Raw genomic sequence first — 20,067 nt, 5'->3', positions numbered from 1 at the left:
TCACGTTCTCCTCACTCATCTCAGGGGAGTCTCCTTCCTCCAGAATGCCACTCACCCTGCCTGCTTCTCCCCGCCCCGCCTCCTGCTCACCAATTAAACTGTCACAGTCGGCTGGCTTGGAGACAGGTGAGGACAGGAAGAAGTCGGAAGGCAGCAGGGCTTCCAGGGGAGACGGGCTCCTTCCGAAGCCACTCTTCTGTTCTGTGTCAAACTGGTCTGGAGACTGGGGGATGAGCCCACAGAGGTCCCCAGCGACTCTCCAGCTGTGGGTGAGACACAGCCTTCTGGAGAAGTGGCAGCTGTGCACACCTGGTTGGGCAGCCCAGTAGTGCCCGGGTCCCGGTGCCCCAGCGCTGGGTCTTGGATGGAATTTCGGCTGGAGATTATCTGCATCCCTGACTTGCAGCCTAAGGAGGAAATCTTCCCTTAAAAGCAGGTGCTGACCCACAGTGTATAGCAGCATCAGCAAAGAGAGTTTGGGCTCTGCCCTACAGACCCATCTCACCTACATGCTCCCAGTGCGGCCTGCTGTTAAAGGGATAGCTGGGAAGCCTGGAGCCTCCCTTCCCCAGTTTCATTAGCATTGTCCCAACATGGTCAAGATCTCAAATTCAATTGAGAGAGGGGGCACCTTCTCTAAAAGAAAAAAACACCCTACAGAGAGAGGGACTCCTGCTTTGTGTTCTGTATGCCGGGAGGGGGATGGCTCCAGACCCTACGGAGACTGCCTTCTGTCTGTCAAGAGATCTTCATGGCAGAAGAAACAGGAGGGAGCAGATGAGCCAACACTACAGAGCAGGAATCCTTAGCTTGGGGTCCACAGGCCAATGTAATATTGCTTGGAGTCCACAGGCCATTAGGCTCCTTGGCAAGCATAATCCCTACAGCCTTGATCCAGTTCCCACAGGGGTGGCCGTCCCACAGAAGCAGCACCACCACTGTACATGGTAATCTACACACGTTGCCTTCTACAGTGTTACTTGTTGTAGCTTCCAACTCGTGCCTCCTCCAAGCACACGCACACACGAAGCCACCGAACGCCCCTCCCGTCCGCTCCAGCCTCGCCACGCACTTGGTAACAGGCTGTGCTGCAAGGCACTGACGGGCTGCGTGGCTGCCCGGAGCACATCCCAGCTACTAACGCTGCTCCCTCAGACCTGGCCTTATCACTCCTGTCCGTGCTGCTAGGAAGAGGGAAAATCCTTAATGCACTGCCCAGCCGCTGCCTCCTGCTGCTACAGGAAAGAGCACGTCCAGGCAGAGTCATCTAAGAGCATCCACGCTCTTCCCCTTTCTCTACACCCTGTCCCTGCAGTTCCCTTGGGGGCATCAGCATCCAGTGGGTCTCACACCGGGCCCTGGGTTCATTTTCAGCATCTTCAGTCGGGGAGGGGAGGAGAGGTGAAAACCTTCAAGGGGACAGATGGGGCTCTCTGGTTGGCCTGAATGAGACAATGGGGCAGAGAAGGACAGGTGCCTTCCAGCAGGTTCCAACATGTAACAGGCAGGCCCTGGAAGCACACCTACAATTTCTGCCTGAGAGAATCATGATGAGTGGAAGGCGGTATGAGTGTTTTCCGTTCAGAAACCAGGTGATGAAGCAACTGGAATCTGGGTTATTCTGGGTTATCATAATGAAGCGGTCATCTTTGTCCCGGCTCTGAAAATAGGTACGCTCTCGACTCCGTACTCAAGCTGAGTTAGGCTACTCTAACATGAACTGCCAAGTTTCCACATAAAAAGCGAAAGGTCAGGAGGGAGAGGTAGAGCTCGGACATGGGGCCATATCTGGGAAGAAAGGCCCAGAGGTGCTTCCGATTCTGTTTTTGAAGGAACCACAGCACACGAAGTGAATCAGTAAATGTTGACCCTGATGCTCAGCAAATTGCAAATGTTAAGGCTGATGAAAGCGACAGCCAGGATTGCTCTGTGCTAACCCAGGCTTTCACAGACACACACGCCAGACTTTAAACTGGGTTTCATGTAATGTGCCCAAATGACGAAGTAAGTCAGAAGATAGTCTTGTGCAATTATCAACACTTACACTCTTAGTGTAATCAACTCTGTTTTGGTCAAGCTAACACACTGGCAGATCAGATAGCTTCGGGCCTCTTTTCTCATAAGAATCTGACAATTTAAGGGGGTTATGTTCCCTTCCATTTATGTCCTGGAAAATACACTCTTGTGCCTTAGCAACCATGTTTAAAAAGCTCTTGCCGTTCTTAAACAAACAGTGTATGTTTATGAGGTCCTAACGGCGTTATTTTCAGGGATGACATAGAGTTAGTGCTATGCAGCTTTGGGGATTTACAGTAAATTGTGGGTGATTTATTGCTGTGACATACAGTATTTGCCTAGAGAAAAGTGGACACTGACTTAAGCAGCATTTGAAAGTGTGTGAGATTGGAAAACAAGCCAGAGCAACTATAGGCCAAGGTCTCCTCATCTTGGAGAGAGAAGGGGCCCTTTGGAGGAGACAGAAGATTAAAAGTTAAGGATATTTTCTGGCACCCAGGGAGCAGAGCTAATTCAAGACCAGAAAGAGACACAGTTTAGAACAGAGACTGCACTCGGAGGCCCAAATGTGGACTGTAGAGGTGTTTTGGTTGGCCTGCATAGTGCTTTAAAATTTCAGAGTTCTGGGTAACATTTTAAAACTGGAGATTCGACATAAAGCCCAGCTTACTCTCTTCTGTTTAGAGCACGGGAAGATCTGGTTACAAGAGTCTGCATGGCTGCTGGGGACAAGCTGCTGCAGCTGGGAAGCCTCTTCAGGGCGATGCTTGAGTAGAGATACTCATCCCAGGCCTCCCCAGATCTGCTTCCCTCATTTCTAACACCTTCTGCCCCTGCCTGGTTGAGCACGCAAACCTCAGAATTAGGAAATGTTATTTTTGCAGGGGTCCTCTCAGGTAACCGATCTCCTAAAACTACCAGGCTCATTTTCAGACATAAGAATGGACAAAGCACACCTTTCTCCAAAACTAAGCAAAAAGCAACATTTTTTAGGTTTTTTTAAAAAATTGTTGACATATCCACAGGTGCTATTATTTTAAATGTTGGGTTGCTGAAGTTAATATTTCCCAAAGCCGAGGCATAAGACGTGGTTTGAAATGAAATGTTTATTTTTATTTTTGCGAGACGACACGGGGAGGGTGTGGTGGGAGGCATCTGTCTCTGGCATGTTTTCTCATCTGTGAAAACTTCCAGACGAACGGGGCTGACAGGAAGGGAGGGAATGGGGCCAAGTTCTCCATCAGGCATGGCAAACACAGTGCCCGGGCCCACCCATGGCAATGTCTTCATTTTAATTTGTTTAAAAGCAGAAGAGAAAAGCAACTATAATAATAATGAATATGTAATAATGAATCCAGCCTGGATTATAGTCATCTTTATACAAACACAGTCATAGATATAACTTTTAATATTCTTTATGGAGGAAGGAACCCAGAAGGGACAAGTAGCTAGAGCTCATGAAAATCCCAGCGGGCCCTCCAGGCACACACTGGCTTGGCCTGGCCTCCAGACAGACATCTCAGGTTGTGCTGTGGCCACTTTGTCCATAGCACAGCCTCGCCCAGCCACGGCTTTCCTCCCACTGCATCCCTGACGCTCTGCTTGTGGCAAGTTTATAAGCAAGGCCCCTGAGAGGCATGTTGCCCCCGGCCTAGGTTTCAAAAAGATGGAATGGATTCCTGTCACTCAGCCACTTCTGGAAATTTCCAAAGGTTTCGTCATGGACACATGGAGGAGAGGACGTGGCCACCCAGGACAGTTTGCTTTTCTGACTGTTAGGCTGTCCTTGAGGCACTCTCCATCCTTGACCTCAGCAGTGATGCCAAGGCAGGGCTTTGCGGACTCAGCACACACCAAAAATAAAAGCAAGAGGCCAAGTGCAGGCATCACAACAGCCCCTCTGTGGAGTCTCAGAATCGGGGGAAGACTGAGTTTCCTGTCTCCTCAACTCAAAACCTCCCCAGAGCCAAAACTCTCCATAAACATCCAGCTATGTTTTCAGTTCCTGAACCTTTAGCACTTAATCATTAGCAATGCTCCTTTTAGTCACTGATGATATATTTCCCAGTAATATTCCACTTGCTACCTTGTTCTGTTACCTTATTGTACGTATATTTTTGGCTGGACTTCCTGACCCTTGTGTGTGCGTCTATATATTAAACATGTTAATGGAAAAGATCCAGTCTTATACGTCATATATGAAATCCCCCAAAACCTAACCAAATGTCTTGCACACAGTCAGTACTTAACAGACATCTACTACCTGGTTGATACCTTTAAGAGCACAGGTCCACGGCTCTCAGCGTCATCCGTGTTATTATGATGAGACTGGTTGCCAATCCCTTCATGCTGTGTTTTCCCATCAGTTTATAGGTGGGACAGGATCGCCCCCATACACACATGCTCACATGCTCTCTCACGCACACACACACTCTTCTCCCAAATTCTGGGAACAGTGACATATGCATCAAAAAGTCCCAAGGGCATCCTTGCCACAAGGGACTCTATTTTTTTTTTTTTTTTAATATATCTTCATTGATTTCAGAGAGAGGAAAGGAGAGGGAGAGAGAGAGATAGAAACATCAATGATGACAGAGTCATTGATCAAGCCCGGGTGGACATGTGCCCTGACTGGGAATCGAACCCCGATCGCCTGGATCCTAGGTGGACGCTCAACTGCTGAGCCACACCCGGCTGGGCATGGGACTCTATTTTTAAACCACAAATGACTTATCACTGACCAGGGTCTCCCCAAAGATGCAGCTTGTCAGGCTGTGAGGAGGAAGGACAAGGGAAATAAAAGCAAAGACAGAGGTCATGTCTCCACTTCTGTCTGCAGCCCATAAATCCCATGATGAAGCCGAAATAGTTGACCCCGTAGCTCAGCACCACCATGGTTGTGTTAAGCATGAGCTCTGCCCTTGTGTTTGGACTAAACTGCTCTGAGCTCTAACCTGTCCCTCCAGCCGGCTCCCACCCTGATCTCTCAGCAGATGCGGATGGCGCACCCGGCTGTGACTTCAGGTGAGGGACCAGAGCTGTGCGGTGGGGAAAATTTCCAGCCCTCTAGTGGGTTAAACACATGCTAGTTTGGCAAAAATAACTAACTAGCTGGGCGTGCGAGGGGATGCATTTCCTTCATTTGCCCTGAAATAACCATTCTTTTGAAAGAATGGGCTAAGACAGTGTCAGGCCACTTAAAGCTTTCTTTTAAAATTCTGGAGACAATAAGAGAAGAAATAATTCATCCTAATGTTCAAAGGTCGAGTAGATGTGATCTAGAGATATAGTTATGAGATACTGTTTTCACAGGAAAAACAAATGAACAATTGGGCAAAAGTCCTCAAAAGTTTTGCATAATAAATTCCAAACAGGTCACACCAATGTGTTCAACCTTGGTAACCGTGCACAGCAGAGGTGAACCCTCACCGCCCCCTCTGAACTAGTGCAGGGCAAAAAGAGGCAGGATCGTGAACTCAAGGAACCCACGCCTCCTGCCAGGGGGGGTGAACTGAAGTGAGCCCCAGCAGCCACCTGGCTGGGTCTGATTCACTCCGCTGGAGATGATCTCCGTCCTTCCCCACGGCCCTAAAGTCCCCCCTGATGGCAGCGTGAAACCCCAGAACTGGCACAAAAGGTCATGATCTGCTTCCCTAGTCAGTGGCTAATACTCGCTGGCACATCTTTGTTCATTATTTATTTCATAGAAAAAACAACAACGCAAGAGACCAAGTAGAAAAGGCCCTGGCTACCTGGACAACCTTGAGCAGGTCACGTGGAGGCTGAGGCACAGGGAACGGGGGCACCAAGTGGACTCGGACACCTCCTCAGGTTCTAACATTTTATCCTAACTAAGGTCGCCTTCTGCGGCAAACCTGGAAGGCCTGGCTCCATCTTCCCTCCCTTTCCTCACACGGCCCCTGAGTTTCTCCAAGGAACTGTGGAAGACGAGCACTTCCCTGCTGGATGCTGCCCGTGGTACCGTGAGTCACCTGCACAAGGAGAAATAAGCTCGGAGGCAGAGACCACCTGGCTTGCGGGGGGGGGGGGGGGGAGCGCTTGCCCCCCGCGTATTCTCCACCCCCCCTCTCTTCAGGTTTACACCCAGCTGATGGGAGAAGGGCCCTTTGGAAAACTAGATGAGGCCGACTGGTTGAGTTAGGGTCCCTCCCATGTGAGAGGGTCAGGTGTTGCCATTAGAGGTTAAATGCTGAAAGGGAACGAGGTCCCCCCATGGGGAGTTATTTGGAGCCTCTTTGCCCCCCCCCCCCGGGCGCCTCCCCTCCCCGCCCTCAGTGGGCTCAGCCTCCGCATCTGACCTTCCCTTCTGTCAGCAGCTGCTGGCGCCCCTGTTGTGCTCCCTCCACAGATGTGCAGCGCTGTTCTGCACATCCTGCCCTTGAACTTTCCCTACCCATAATTTTCCGAACCAAAGCCTGGCAATAAAAATGTCAGGGAGAGAGGAAGAAAATTGGGGGGAAAGTATCTGAAAAGGAAAAAAAGAGAACAGGGAGACGCTTTGCACACACAGCGATCTGCGTGGACTCCCTCCACGGAGGTTAAAGGCGGCCACGGCGCCAAGCACATAAAGGCGGCGGGCGAGCTGGAGCGAGTTTCTCCGGATCCTGCCTCCAAAGCCCCGGCGCCCGAAGGCACTGGGCACAGAGTGAGCCGGCGGCCTCCGCTCTGCCTGGGGCTGCCTGGCAAGGGGCATGCTACCGGGGATAGTTACAGGAGCGACCACTGCGCTTACAGTTTACCAGGCACCGGCAGGGAGGTGATCCGTGCTGACCTCACAGCTCTGCCAGGCGCCTGCCAGGAGGCCGGGCACGCGGGACGCGCTGTGTTAACGCCCATGTGCAGTTCCTGAGAACAAGGCTGCAGGAGGAAGCTGGGAATCTAAAATCGTTTTAAAGAAACGTCTCTGGGACCAACTCTTCCTCGAGTCCATTGGTTTGACAACACGAACTTTCTAGGCACACAATGAACTACCAAGATCCCGCAACTCTAGAGAGAAAAGAATCTATCTGAGGGGAAGCAGGGCCTCTGGCGTTACGTACGTTACTGAGCCAAACGACAGGCACAGAGCTAGGGAGGAATGGGAGGACAGGGGGTCTTTCTTCTTAGAACGAACCCCTTCGGTGGGAAGAGAAACAATCCCCTTTTCTTGAGAAACAATCCCCTTCTCTTGTTCTTTCTAACCTGACCTGTGCCATCACAAATGCTGCCACTCCCCTGAGATAACAGAGAAAGGAGTCTTACTAAGCCAACGCGGAAGAACTGAATCAAGGTCCACAGAGACATCAGGCAGCACATGATCTGCCCCACACGTCCCATGTCGCAGGGAGAAAGCTGTGATAGGATCCCCATAAGCACTGCTGACCTTCAAACTTGGCCCCAAAGGTGAGAAATGGGAACATGGAGAACAGGGGGAAACAAGACCCAGGAGTGAGGCTAAGGGACCTCATTCTTGCAACTTCCCGCGAAACCCATTTAGTCACTCCCACAGTCTGGAATTTCAATTCCTGACACCTGGAAGAGAGATGCCTTGAGACATGCTGGGTTCAAATCCTGGCTCCACCGTTTCTCAGCCACGCTGCAGCTTCGGCCTCCTCGCCTGCAAAGTGGGAAGGCAGTGATACCTACTCTACCAAGTTGTTACTAGACTTTGAGGGACTGCGTGTGTTATTTATTCAAAGTGCTTAGCACTATGCGTCACACAAAGCATGTGATCAGCGACTGTGGTTCCCTCCAACCCCTGCCCCTCTCTTCTCTTTTGAGGAGAATTTCTAGGCTGAGGGATGAGAGGCTGGGGCAGGTAAAGGAGCTGGGTGCCTGGCTATTTCTGCTAAAGCTCTGGGTATCCCCATTACATCGATGGTGCTGGTTTTATCTTCAGAGACTGAAAACAGTCTGGTCAATTTCTATGGTAATCTCAAGAACAGTTTTCCTTGACCATAACTAACCACAGCAATTTTACCATGTGGAAAATATAGGGTGTCCCCAAAAAATGTATGCACGCTTTAACAGCTGATAGCTGTGAAATGAAAATGAAATGTATTTTAATAAACACTGCTTTATAATTATTGGAAGTGTGTGCATACATTTTGGGGGATGCCCTGTATTCACAATGATCACCCTTAAGATATTTCAAATGAATGGATAAAAAAATGAATGAGTTACTGAAAACAAACATAAAACTTTAAAGACTAGAGCAAGGCCGTTTTCACATGGTAACCCCGCTGGTGCTGTTCTCCTGGAATCCTGCCCTAAAATTAGACTTAGACTGCTCTCCAAAATCGGCGTTGCTGTTCCCTCCCCTTCCTGAGGTCCACATCCCCAAACAGCTGCTGATACCAGAAGCCAAGAGAAGGGCTGGAAAGCAGCAGGCGCCCCCCCACTGTGGACCAGCCATTTTGGAGCAAATAAAGTCATTAAGGAAATTTTTAACAATGCGTAACCTTTCAGCTTTACTCTGCTAACAGCAGGTAGCTTGCCTTTCCGAGACAGGAGTCTGCATTGAAGTCCCCAGTAAGCAGGACTTGACCTTCATTTGCAGTATACGCCGTATTAAATATTCACAATCCATGTAACTATAGCATAAAAAGTAGCAGTTTAAACATGAATCAAAGGAATAACTATCTTCACACAGGTGAGTCATCCTTTCCCAGAACACCCCTGGAAAAGGGCAAATACCCAGGGCCCTGAGCCTATCTTCCGACTTTCTCTGGGAATTCTAGAAGCAGCAGGAGCCACTGCATTAAGCAATCCATGAATCCTGCCCTCACGCTGACATCTTGGGGCTTTTTCTTTTCTTATCTATTAAGGAAGAATCACTGTTCCTGTGTCAAAAGAAGGGAACAGACAGGGACTGGAACCAGCCACGATGACATCATCACCCACAGGACATCTAGGGGCACTTTAATTTTTTTAATTGTTTTTGACTTAGTTGTACATTTTTTTAAAAATCTTTGCTTCTCAGAGGATCAGTGTGTGGGAATAAAGGGTCAGCATAAACATACACAGACATCAGAATTAGAAGTTGGAGTGGGGTATGCCTTAAAAATTGAAAAAGAAATGGAGTTCTTTTATTTTGGACAGTAATTGTCCCATGTGGCTCACTGAGGGGACCTGGGGAGTGGGACAGCTGTGTGTGGCAGGTTAACACAGCTCTGTGTCTGTTAAGGAATTGACACTGATGTCTATTCAAAGACTTGGTGGCACAGCCTCCTCTGCTTGGCTGTTTCTAGAGAGTCTACCACTGGGATGATGAAGCATAATTTTAACAGTTTGACGTGATTCTCTTGGGCTTTCAACTCCAGGAGTTATGAGGACAATCCATCTTTGCCGATGACAGTAACCACCTGAGGCTGCCCACCTGTTCCTCTATGGAGATCACTAGGGAAACTAAGACCCAAGGAAGGGCTTCTCAAAGCCTTGAGTGAAAAAGAACTGCTAGGGGATCACGTTGGTCTAACAATGGAAAAGACAAGACGTGTAGTTGAGAATGTATTTGGAAATGATTTACCCACTGCTTCGCAATAGCAAAATAAGCAGTGAAAGGTTAAGAAGGCCATGCGCCCATCAACTGTGACACTAATCTGAAGGGCCTTCCTCACCTGCCACCACACAGGTGAAGAACCGCCCAGCCCACCTGTCTTCTTGCGCAACCAAAATCGGCCCATCCTGTTGACACTAAAGCTGCAGAGCCTCGCACCTTGAATTTGTATTGCCGGGGAATCCCCACTATTTGGGGGAGGCCAGCTCTGGTTAAAATTTACCGAAACAAGCCATTTCATTGACAATGTCTGCCCAGCAGGTTTGAGCAAGGGAAGGCCTGTAGATTGTCCTTGAAGTTACTCATCTGAAGGGTATACACACGAACTAGAATTCATCTGAAGGATACTGGGTACTCTCTTCCAGGGTAATGGTTTCGTTTAAATTCCAAGAGAAGTTTACAGCTTTCTTTCCAAGATGCCCATTTCTTTCCAATGGCCAGCAAAACCACCAGTGGGTAAAGTGATGACAGTTTTGAATGAAAACGATGGGTTTTAGGAACTGACAGCCTGCTGCTTTCTTAGCTGCTTTCCATTTGCATTTTAGGTGTGGAGAGAACCTCACTTTATCTTGTTCACTTGGCCTGATTATAGTCTGTCTGATAGATCTTTTTTTTTAAAAAATTCCTGGGAACCTATAGACTTAACATAAAGGTTACTTTACAGACTCCACTTTAATTCCTCCCTTTAGTTAAACTGAGCATGCTTGCCACCTGTCCCCAGAAAGAAGGAAGACTCCTTGGTAATGACTATGCCAATCGGGTCACAGGCGGGACAGAACCTTGGGGTTGGTTTCAGAACCAAAAGAAGTAAAGCAAAGGAAAAGCAAAAAGAGCTACATAAATAAACACAAGGCCTTCTTATTTACAAAGTCTCTCTGCCAGACCACACAGCCTAGTGACAGAGAAAAAGACCGAGTTTAGGATGAGGCTAGGACAGTCCCCTGGGAGAGTGAGGACAGTCTTGGCTCTAGGATTACGGGCATTTTTGCTGGAAAAGCTGAGAACAGAATAGAAAGTCCATCCTTGGTGTAGACTCTCTGCAACTCCATAAAAGAGCCAGAACCAAGGAGGACCCCCAATGCCAGCCTCCCCAAGGCTTGGGAAAATCAGAACAAAACCCATAGGGCACTGCGGTAGCTCAGGGCATCGGAGGAAGAGGCTCTTGCCTTGTGGAAGTCCACCAGGATCTACGTGCAAAGGGCTGCCTCACAGTAGACGCTGTAAAAAATGACACAATTCAGACCCATCCAACAAGAGCATTTTATTTTAACAGAAATACAGAGGAGCAAGAAGGGATGAAAGGAAAGAAGGCGCCGAGGCATCTGTCCTTCTAGCCGATGGCCACACTCACCTCCAAGTAAGGGTTTGCTCTGTCTAGGGCACACAGGCTACATGCCCAAACCCATCTCCTGAGCCCTGGCATGGAAGCTGGCAGGAGAGAATGGAGAAGTAAGACTGGGGGCTTTAGAAGATCTGTGTTTCAATTCAAATATGGTCAGAATTATTGAGTGTAAATATTTAGAAGGGGCTTACCTTCAATGACATACCACTTGAAGTTTTCCAGACTGAAAAAAGCTCTTCTCTTTCTTGGCCAGGAAGAGCCGAGAGAGGACTGTGTGGAATCTCATCTCCTGGAGACCTTTTAAAGGACCCTCCACCTGAGCTGGGTGACGGTGGCCCAGCTTGTGTGTGGAGACGGGCTGAAGGACCCGATGCTCTCAGACGTGGCTGATTCCCAAAGACAGGTAAACGGAGCTGGTGTTTTCTTTATCTTCCCTGACACGACATTTTGGCCTTGGCATCCAAGTGCACAAAATCCTTTGGCTGGTGACCAGATGACACTGAGAAATTCAGAGTTTAGGCGTGCATGAAATATTATCATCCGGAGCCACAGGGAAAGGACGCTAAGCTCAGAATTCAGACACACCAGGGTCTGTGCCAACAGGAGCATTGAGCAGGTTTCCCAGAGTCAGACTCGTATCCAGCCATACCAGGGACAGAGTTAAAGACACACTCCCAGTGAAAAAAACAGGCAAAGAGCACGGCCACTGTCCAGTGTCAAGTTCATGTCACCACAGAAAGGCTGGTCAGATCAGCTCAGATCCAGTTTCTCAGAGGCTTCAAGATTGCAACAGAATAGTTGGAACAAATGATGCACCCAGGGGTGATGCCCCCAAGAACCAGGGCAGAACTGGCCACCACCTAGCAGCTCTGCCTGCTGACCTCCTCTGCTGCCTACAAATCCTTTACCATCTGTCGCATAGACCCCACCCCAGGCTCACCCTGAAGCACCAGTTCACTCAGCTGGTGCCTGAGGGCCTGCACGGGTGTACACTCTAGAAATTCTCAGACGGCCATGGTCCTCCACCTCTGGGAGTCATCATGAACTCCTCTGTCCCATCTCCTTCCCTTCCCGAGTCAAGAACCACCAACGAGCAATGCTTCAGCTGAGTATTTGGCTGGCAGGTACAAAGGATATTATCACGCTTTCTAACTGACCTCAAATAAGACCAAAGCATTGGAAATGCTAACAAGAAAAGAGCCCTACTGCCATGGCAAGAATGGCTCAGACCCTCACTAGTGGGACACTCTAACCTTCCCAGAGGTTGCAAATGCACACTGAAACTCTCTTACCCTCTTGGCCTCTTTAGTGCAAATACTTCAGCAAGAAACAGCTCTTTAAAAATAAATAATACCCAGAAAAAAAGCTTGCACTCAGATCCCCCTCCCTTCCTCTCATAGCCAGCAGGATCCTTCCTTGTGAGAGCTTGCTTTCCCATTCAGAAAATCAGCACAAACAGCCCTGCCTTCCTCTACGAGTCTTCCACACTCAGGAGGCTCTCGCAAAGGTTGGTGTTAAAGTAAGTCACTGACAGATGTAAAGGCTCATGGCTGTGTCAGAAAAGGGGGGGGAGACAATGTATTTGAATACTTACTTTGACGAATCTATGAAGTATATTACAAGTGCACCAATGCTGAGAGCAAAGACTAAGACAACCTGCAAAACAAGAGAGAAATGCCATCACTTAAGGGAGGAACAACACTGGGATTTTATTTTTTAATTTTATGAAGCATGTAACCGCAGCTTGGAAATACGGTGCCAACTGCTTTCTGGGGCCTGCCTGGAAATCTATCCCCTTGCTCCCCCAATGTTGGCTCCTTACCTGGCAGTGGGCAGCAACCTCACTGCTGGCCAACAGGGGTCAGGGCAGACTCTTGTATCCTAAGGCGTGGGGGTTTTATTGGGCCCTGTTATCTCAGGGTGAATCTTCTATGCAACTGAAGTTAAGACACTTCAGTGGGAAATGAGCAGGTGAAAATTTGAGGTAATACAAATTTTCATATCGTATGCAAATGAGGCCCCAAGAGAACTCAAATACAGAAATATTAAATTTTAGCAGCTTTAACAAGGTGTAATTTACATACCATAAAATTCACTCATTTTAAATGTACAATTCAATGACTTTGAATAATTTTACCAAGTTCTGCAACCATCACCATACTCTCAGGAAGATCCCTTGTGCCTGTTAACAGTTAATCCCCCGTTCCTACCCCAGCCCTAGACAACCACTAATTGAGTTTCTGTTTTTACACAAGAAATGCCAATTGAAAAGCACAAAGTTAAACTTCACTTTGGGTGGTGAACACACAGTATAAACTACAGATGATACGTTATAAAACTGCACACTTGAAACCCATATAATTCTATTAACCAATGTCACCCCAATAAACTCAATAAAAAAAGGTTTTAAAAGGTCAAATTATTTCTAGGACCAAACGCATCTTGTCTTTCCCACTGATTCCTGCAAGCCAGGAATATCTAGCAATAACTGTTTTTTCAGTACCTAACACTTCATCTAGTAGGCAAAGTCGTCAATACTTTTAGGTAGAGATGATCTTGTAATGTTGATCTCAAGTTGTACTTGTTTCAATAAACTCACAATAAAATTTTTGGGGGGAGAAGAAAACATATTTACTGCTTGTACAAATATCCGTGGGGTGGGGAAGCAGGTAGTTCTCAAATATTTTGGAAACCGTTTAGGTGCAGAAAACCAAATAAGGTAATACATGGGGCCAGCAATGTGGCAATTCGTGTTCTCCTTCACACCCTTCACTCAAAAGTAATCACCTCTGATAGAAAAGACAGCTCAGCAGCCCCTTCCGAGGATACCTGTCACAGCGAAGTCCATCAAATGAATACGAAGCAGGCTGGGCTGGTGCTGACACCTCTCTGCCCACTCAACATTCTAATTTGTTTACTCCACCTTTCACAGAGGGGAGTGTGGTCCAACTAAAAGCATGTTCAAAAATAAAACCGATGCTAAGAGCCACTGATGAACCTTGAGAACAAAAAGTAAACACCACCGGCACATGCAATGCCAGGGGCAACAGATACCTTTCAGGCCTGCTAATCTCCTACAGGGACTACAGGTTGAAAGGGGCTAGAAGTGTTGTCTCCTCAGAGTATCTATGAACACCCCTCTGGCACTGGCTGGTGCAGAGAGATAAATCCCAGTTTATGTGAAGACTCTGTAAGAATCAAGCCGTGTGTGTGTGTGTGTGTGTGTGTGTGTGTGTGTGTGTGTGTGAAAGAGAGAGAGAGTTGGAAAGGGAATCACTCACACATTTCTGTACTTGTGTGTGCACCACAGCGGCTGGCAGAAAATGAAATCTGCATATTCATTGAAAACACTGCAAAACTCCCTGGAGCTCCAGGGGAGGGATGGTGAGCTACACATTAAAAACTGCGGTTAAAACAACTGGACCTTGTAAAAGGAACAGTAGTTCCACTGCACCTGATAAATCTTCCTCGTGGAAGGAACTGTTAAGGCACCGCTGGGGCCTATTTTATTTTTCCATTTTGTTTTAAAAACTAAAACACGTCCCAGTTGAATCCAAGGAAACTCAGGCAGTCTGTTAGTTAATTACCGTGGACCCAGTGCAAATCCCTCCGGCAGCTCACCTGAGGCTCTCCCTTCACACGCATTCACTCATTCATTCCTTGCAAAGTTATGCACGAAAACAAAACCAAAAAAACATAAGCACTCCAGCTCTTCCCCCTATTATCTGAATGAGGCAGCAAAGCTTAAGATTAATTCTGATCTGTGCTGCTATATCTGAGACACAAACAGATCCTGGCCCTGACCTCATTCTCGAAATGCCGCAAAGAGAAGGGGTGTGGCGGGAACAGGGGGAGACCTCTGCTCCATTCAGGAACAGCTGATCCAAGGCTAATCTCTGGCAATCGGGCCGCGTGCGTGTGAGTGCATGTGTGTGAACGCTGCGCTTCGGTCAAGCTGGGGACACGGGCCTACTCCATTAAAAGCTCAAGCAGAAAGGAGGCCGATGGCAAGGGGTGGGGAGAAGGAGAGGAGAGAGGGGAGGGTGAGAGAAAGGAAAGGGGAAAGAAAAGGAGCGAAGTCCTTGCAAATGGCATCCACATCCTTCTGAGCTCCAAATCTCTGCTCTCCTGCAAGGGCGATGATCCCCAGCCTTGGAGTGGCCAAAGCAGCTGACACTAACTTGTCCCAGCTGCCTGCAGCCGGCCTCTGTGACGGGAAACAATGTGCAGCCAGTGGCAGGAGGGAGGGAATCCTGCTATCCTCTTAGGTGCAAGCTCAAATGTCAGCATCTCTCTGATCTGATCAGGCAAGGGAGAGAAGACACCCGAGAGGCACACGACCTCCACATCTCCAGGAACTGAAGCTGCTGCTGCGTGGACCTGTGCTCGGGTCCTAACCTTCAGCTGGAAGGCTTTCTCTCAAGTAGACACAGGAAGCCCAACCGCCCTCCATACCCACGCCTGCCTCCAGGTATGAAACGATCGATGGGCAGAGGATCTGCTTCTCCGTATTGAAACAATTGTGCAAGTGATTTTTTTTTAATCTTCACCCAAGGATATGTTATTTGACTTTAGATAGAAAGGAAGAGAGAGAGAGAAGAGAGAAACATAGACTGGTTGCCTCCCGTACACGCCCCAACCGGGGATCGAACCCACAACCTTTTGGTGCATGGGATGACACTCCAACCAACTGAGCCACCTGGCAGGGTGTGCATGTGATTTTTAGGCTTGTTAAATGCCTCTTTATCATGTCAGGCTTGATCACATTGTCAGCCTGGATCAAGTGCTGCAGAAAAAACATCAACCCTTTGGATTTGGCCATGAAAACAAGAATCCAGTACAGATTCATCTTCTAAAGGCTCTAGCAAAGGACTTCTTCCCTCCCTCTACCACCCCCATCTCTATCTCTTTGAGAAACCCCCCCCCATTATCTGAGCACCCTACTCTAAATATAAAAAAATTCAGTTTCATGACACAAAATGATTCTATTTTAGCCTAAATGGTAACAGTTATGTTATAGAGCACCCCCAAATAATGATCTCAGTATTTCACACTGTTATGCATAAAGCCCTAGGAAAAACAAAGGAACAAAGTCCACTCGGAGTCATAAAATATATTCCTTTGTGGAATAATCCTTACATAGACGAATCCTATGCTATTATCCAGTCAGTGCTCCACTGTATGGTGTTGGTATAATCAGTACACAAGCTATAGGTTCAGTGGAACACACCTGAATGGAGCAGAGCTAGGGAAGGGAGGAACAGGAGCTCTGGTCTCAATATCCTCCCAGTTCTCAAAGTGTCCCTTCTTCCTCCATGTCGTGTCTCCTCTCATATCCGGCAGCAAAGAAGATGGCCATGGGGAGTCCCTCCAGGTGCTCCCATAGTCCCAGGGATAAGGGACACTGAAGCCCCAGGGACCTAATAAGATGACGTCAAGAGAAGCGTAATACCCAAGACAAGAAATCCCTGGCCCCCAGCAGCGGAGTCACAGACTACTCCTCACAATGACCAAGCACTTTGCCAAGCTCTGTCTGCAAACAAGAGCTTGTGAACACAGTCTGACCGAGTAGATAAGGTGAGCCTGCCCTCTCAGGGTCCCCTTGTACCAACCTTCACGACAGCCTGTCCAGCCTTCCTAACCTTTCACAGTCTGGGTTCACCAAATCACCTCGGCTACCTGCATGGTGCTAACCGCCGCATTCTCAGGTTTACGAAACACCCAGATGCTGTGTGGCGATACCCAGCACTGAGTGCCAGATTCCTAAGCACAGAAGTGACTAGATAGATGTCATTGAAACAATGGTGTTTGTGAGTCATTTGTTTTCAAAATCCAATATGACGTGTGTTTGCGCAGAAGAATGCCAAGCGCACACACACAGTGTACTAAAAGAACGCCGGTCCCTAACACCTGACACCAGCAGACTGTTGATGAGAGAATATTTATAGCCATCTTGATGATGGAAATTCCAGCAGGCTCTGAAGATTTTTCAAATGTCTCAGAAAGTTCATAAAAGTGGAAAAGAGCACAGCAAAGCCCAGAATATCACCCTTAGGGCACCGGGGCTCTTCAAGGAAAGGGCAGATCCAATGCTAAGAATACAGAGGTGAGTGGATCAGGAACGTGGACTCTTCAGGGATGTTGCTCGTCCTAGAACCTTGTTCCTAGTTGCCAGGTTTGGGCCCAAATGCCTTCAATCAACATGTAAGGCTATGTGCCCTTCAGACATGAATTTAAGGCAGAGACTCACAGAGGTGCCCGCCACCAGATATGACCACCTCAAGAGCCTTCCTTGAAAAACTGAGACTCCCTCATTCGCCCTGAGACCAGAAAATCGAGAGCCTCGGGAGAGGGGGAAGGTGGACATCTCTTGCTTTTAACAAGCTCCTCCAGTGAATCTGATGTGTGGTCAAGAATGAGAGTCACTGAATTAAAGCCATTAGGGGAAACCACTTAGCTCAAGTCAGAGATTAATTTACAAATGTCTCCTTAGCAATTAGTCTGTCAGAACATATGCATGAGGCCTGCAGGCTTCGAGAATCGTGCTAGGAGTACTCTACAAAGTACGGAGAGGAAGATGCATTAATTCTCTCTCGAGCAGGTTTTACACATTCTGCTCAGCTCTCAGCAGAACAAATGACCCTAATTAATAATTCCGCATGTTTGATCGGGACCTAGCCAGCTACTGGCAGCAGCAACCCCTCAGAAATGGACAATTTTCTATCCATGATCCTGAAGGCACATGACTTTTTTATTGAAGGAAAACTTATATACAATAAAATTCATTGTATTAAAAAGAATAGACCTGAGAGTTCCCAAGGCAAAACAATATGGGGACATTTCATTTATGGGAGACAACATCATTCCAACACCCAAGTTATAATGTTTGGTCTGGTCAACTTAGCAACTCCAGCAAACGTGCATCGAATTCCTGGGCACAGGCCTAGAAGGAGAGAGAGGGAAATAGAAAACTAAAATAGCTAACTCAGGCCTGATCTTTGCCTTCAACAAGCATGGAATCCAGAAGCTTAAATGACTCGGGAGTCCCTTGTGAATTTAGCAAATGCTACTCATACAAACAGACACTTCTAGGGTGTCTGGAAGGAGGGCACAGAGGAGTGACATCACCATCATTGCAAACTGCCAAAGTAGAAAAGGGAGAAGGGAAACCAAGGAATAAGACAGGAGAGTTGCTGGCATGCCAGGTCTACCTGGCTGTCCCAGGGAAGGATGGACACCAGGAGCATCTTGTGACCAATGTGGCGGGGAGAGCACAGGACTCCCATCAGGAGGCCTGCCTGGGTCTGAATCTGGGCTCTGTCCCAATAAGCATGTCACTTAATGTCTCTAGGACTCAGTTTCCCAGTCTGTGAAATGATGGGAATGGAACAGATGGTCACCAAAGTGGGGACCTTGACAGGTCATTGCATACAAAGAACTATAAAAGCTTTGGGCTTAAAAAGGTAGCCCTCTTTCATGCCCACTGTATGCCATTTGTGCATAACTGTAATTCGGTATGACGGCAATAACGTGTGTCAGAGAGGCTGTTTCATTCATAAAATCACAGGTGGGAACTGCATGGACACTCCGATCCGTTGGTGTTTCCAGTAGACAATCGATTGCTCACGCAGCTTGTCCTCCCACACAACAAACACAAAACCAGAGGGGCCGCTGTGCTCAGCTCTGCCAGGGCTGCTGGAAAGTGACCCTGCCCTCACCTCCTGCCTCTGGGGTCTCTGAAAAGCCCACAGTTCTGTAGGTTTTACCCCGAAAGCTCATACTCTGAGATCAGTGGTTTTTTAAGGGGAAAGAGATGGAATTTTTTTCTCTGCAATCAGGCAAGTGAAGTGATATGTCTTTCTGATCCCTAAACCCTTAGTGATTCTCAACAGCAGATAGAATCTTGCTACCAAAAAAGGGTACTTTTGTCATCATAAATAACAAAAGATTTGTAAAGCATAAAACCAATGTTTTGGCAGTGCCATTTCAACATCCAAAGGTCCCCTAAGTTTCCAACCTAACATTCAGGCACATTTCGTTTGACTTATGGGAGCGTTTACACAAAAATGCTGTCAACAGATTCCCTGGAAACCATAACTCCAAACAATAGTGTAAGTATAGATGTATTTAAGGCGAAACAACAGAAAAAGAAAAAGTGCTTTCAGGAGTCAGTATTTAGAATTACAGCATTAAAATAAAATGCATGGGACTTCCAGGTAAGAGTGAGGCCATGTAAGGAAACCTAGGTAAAATGCCCATGAACTGTGGGCATTTCAGTCTGGTGCCTCCAAAAGGGCAATAGTATAAAATGTAATACTACTTAGTGTATTTTAGGACACATGACATAAATTGGAGAGAATCCCCTTCACTTGCTTCAAATGATGTCCATGGCTTTTGGTATGAAAAACAAAAACCCATCCTTGACACAGTTTATAAAACCCTGAGAAGCTGGCCCTTTCTTCCCCTCCAGCTTTATCTTACCCACTCTCCCTCTCTAGGCTCCAATTAATGAAGTTTTCAGTTCTCCTAATCACCACGTGCTCCAGCATCAAAAAAAACCCTACCACAGGGCCTTTGCATAAGCATGTCTCTCCTCCTGGAAGACTTACCTCCCCTCACAGACTATTCAGCTTTCAGATACAGCTTTATTGTCACTTCCCTGCCCACCTGGTTCGGGAAGGTCCCCATGTGCATAGCACTTAGCACCCTGAAAGTTTTATATATTTTTGTGTGGTCATTTGATTAATTCCTCTATCGTCCGCTGGGCTACAAGTTCTACGAAGACAGGGTACATGTCCTTTCTCACTCATCACTAAATTCTCAGAGCTAGCAGTGTCTCCGTATTTGCTACACGAGTATTTAGAGAAAAGACTAAAGAATGAGTTTGGAGACTGGGTGCAGGGAAAGCAGAAGAGAGTTGGAAGCTACGACCCTCAGTGAGGGAGACTTTGGAGTTTCAGATCTCAGACAGAGATGAGTAGTTCCCCATGGTGGCAGGATCCCAGGGGCACCTGGCTGAAGTGCACTGTAGTTGAGGAGGTCAAGGATCTGGGACGCTCGGGGGCTAGAGAGATTCGTGTGCAGACTCAAGGCCATGGCTGGAGCTGAGGCTGAGAGCAGGGACAGTCAGGGCTGGAAGCCACCCTGGGTA

The 20,067-nt window shown here is 47.7% G+C and overlaps 1 protein-coding gene across 7 annotated transcripts in view; it reads right to left on the bottom strand.

Moving 5' to 3' along the window:
• The window catches only part of KCNMA1 (potassium calcium-activated channel subfamily M alpha 1), a 659,358-nt gene that overhangs the window by 319,971 nt on the left and 319,320 nt on the right, over window positions 1-20,067 (bottom strand). For all 7 annotated transcript variants that reach the window (XM_081158532.1, XM_081158535.1, XM_081158534.1 and 4 more), the window contains exon 3: window positions 12,511-12,572. In XM_081158532.1, coding sequence (XP_081014658.1) covers window positions 12,511-12,572 — 62 coding nt within the window. The remainder of the gene's footprint in view (window positions 1-12,510; window positions 12,573-20,067) is intronic.

The sequence above is a fragment of the Miniopterus schreibersii genome, assembly GCF_964146895.1.
Source record: "Miniopterus schreibersii genome assembly, chromosome: 14".
Classification (NCBI taxonomy): Eukaryota; Metazoa; Chordata; class Mammalia; order Chiroptera; family Miniopteridae; genus Miniopterus; species Miniopterus schreibersii.
This window is presented reverse-complemented; position numbering and strand designations above follow the sequence as displayed.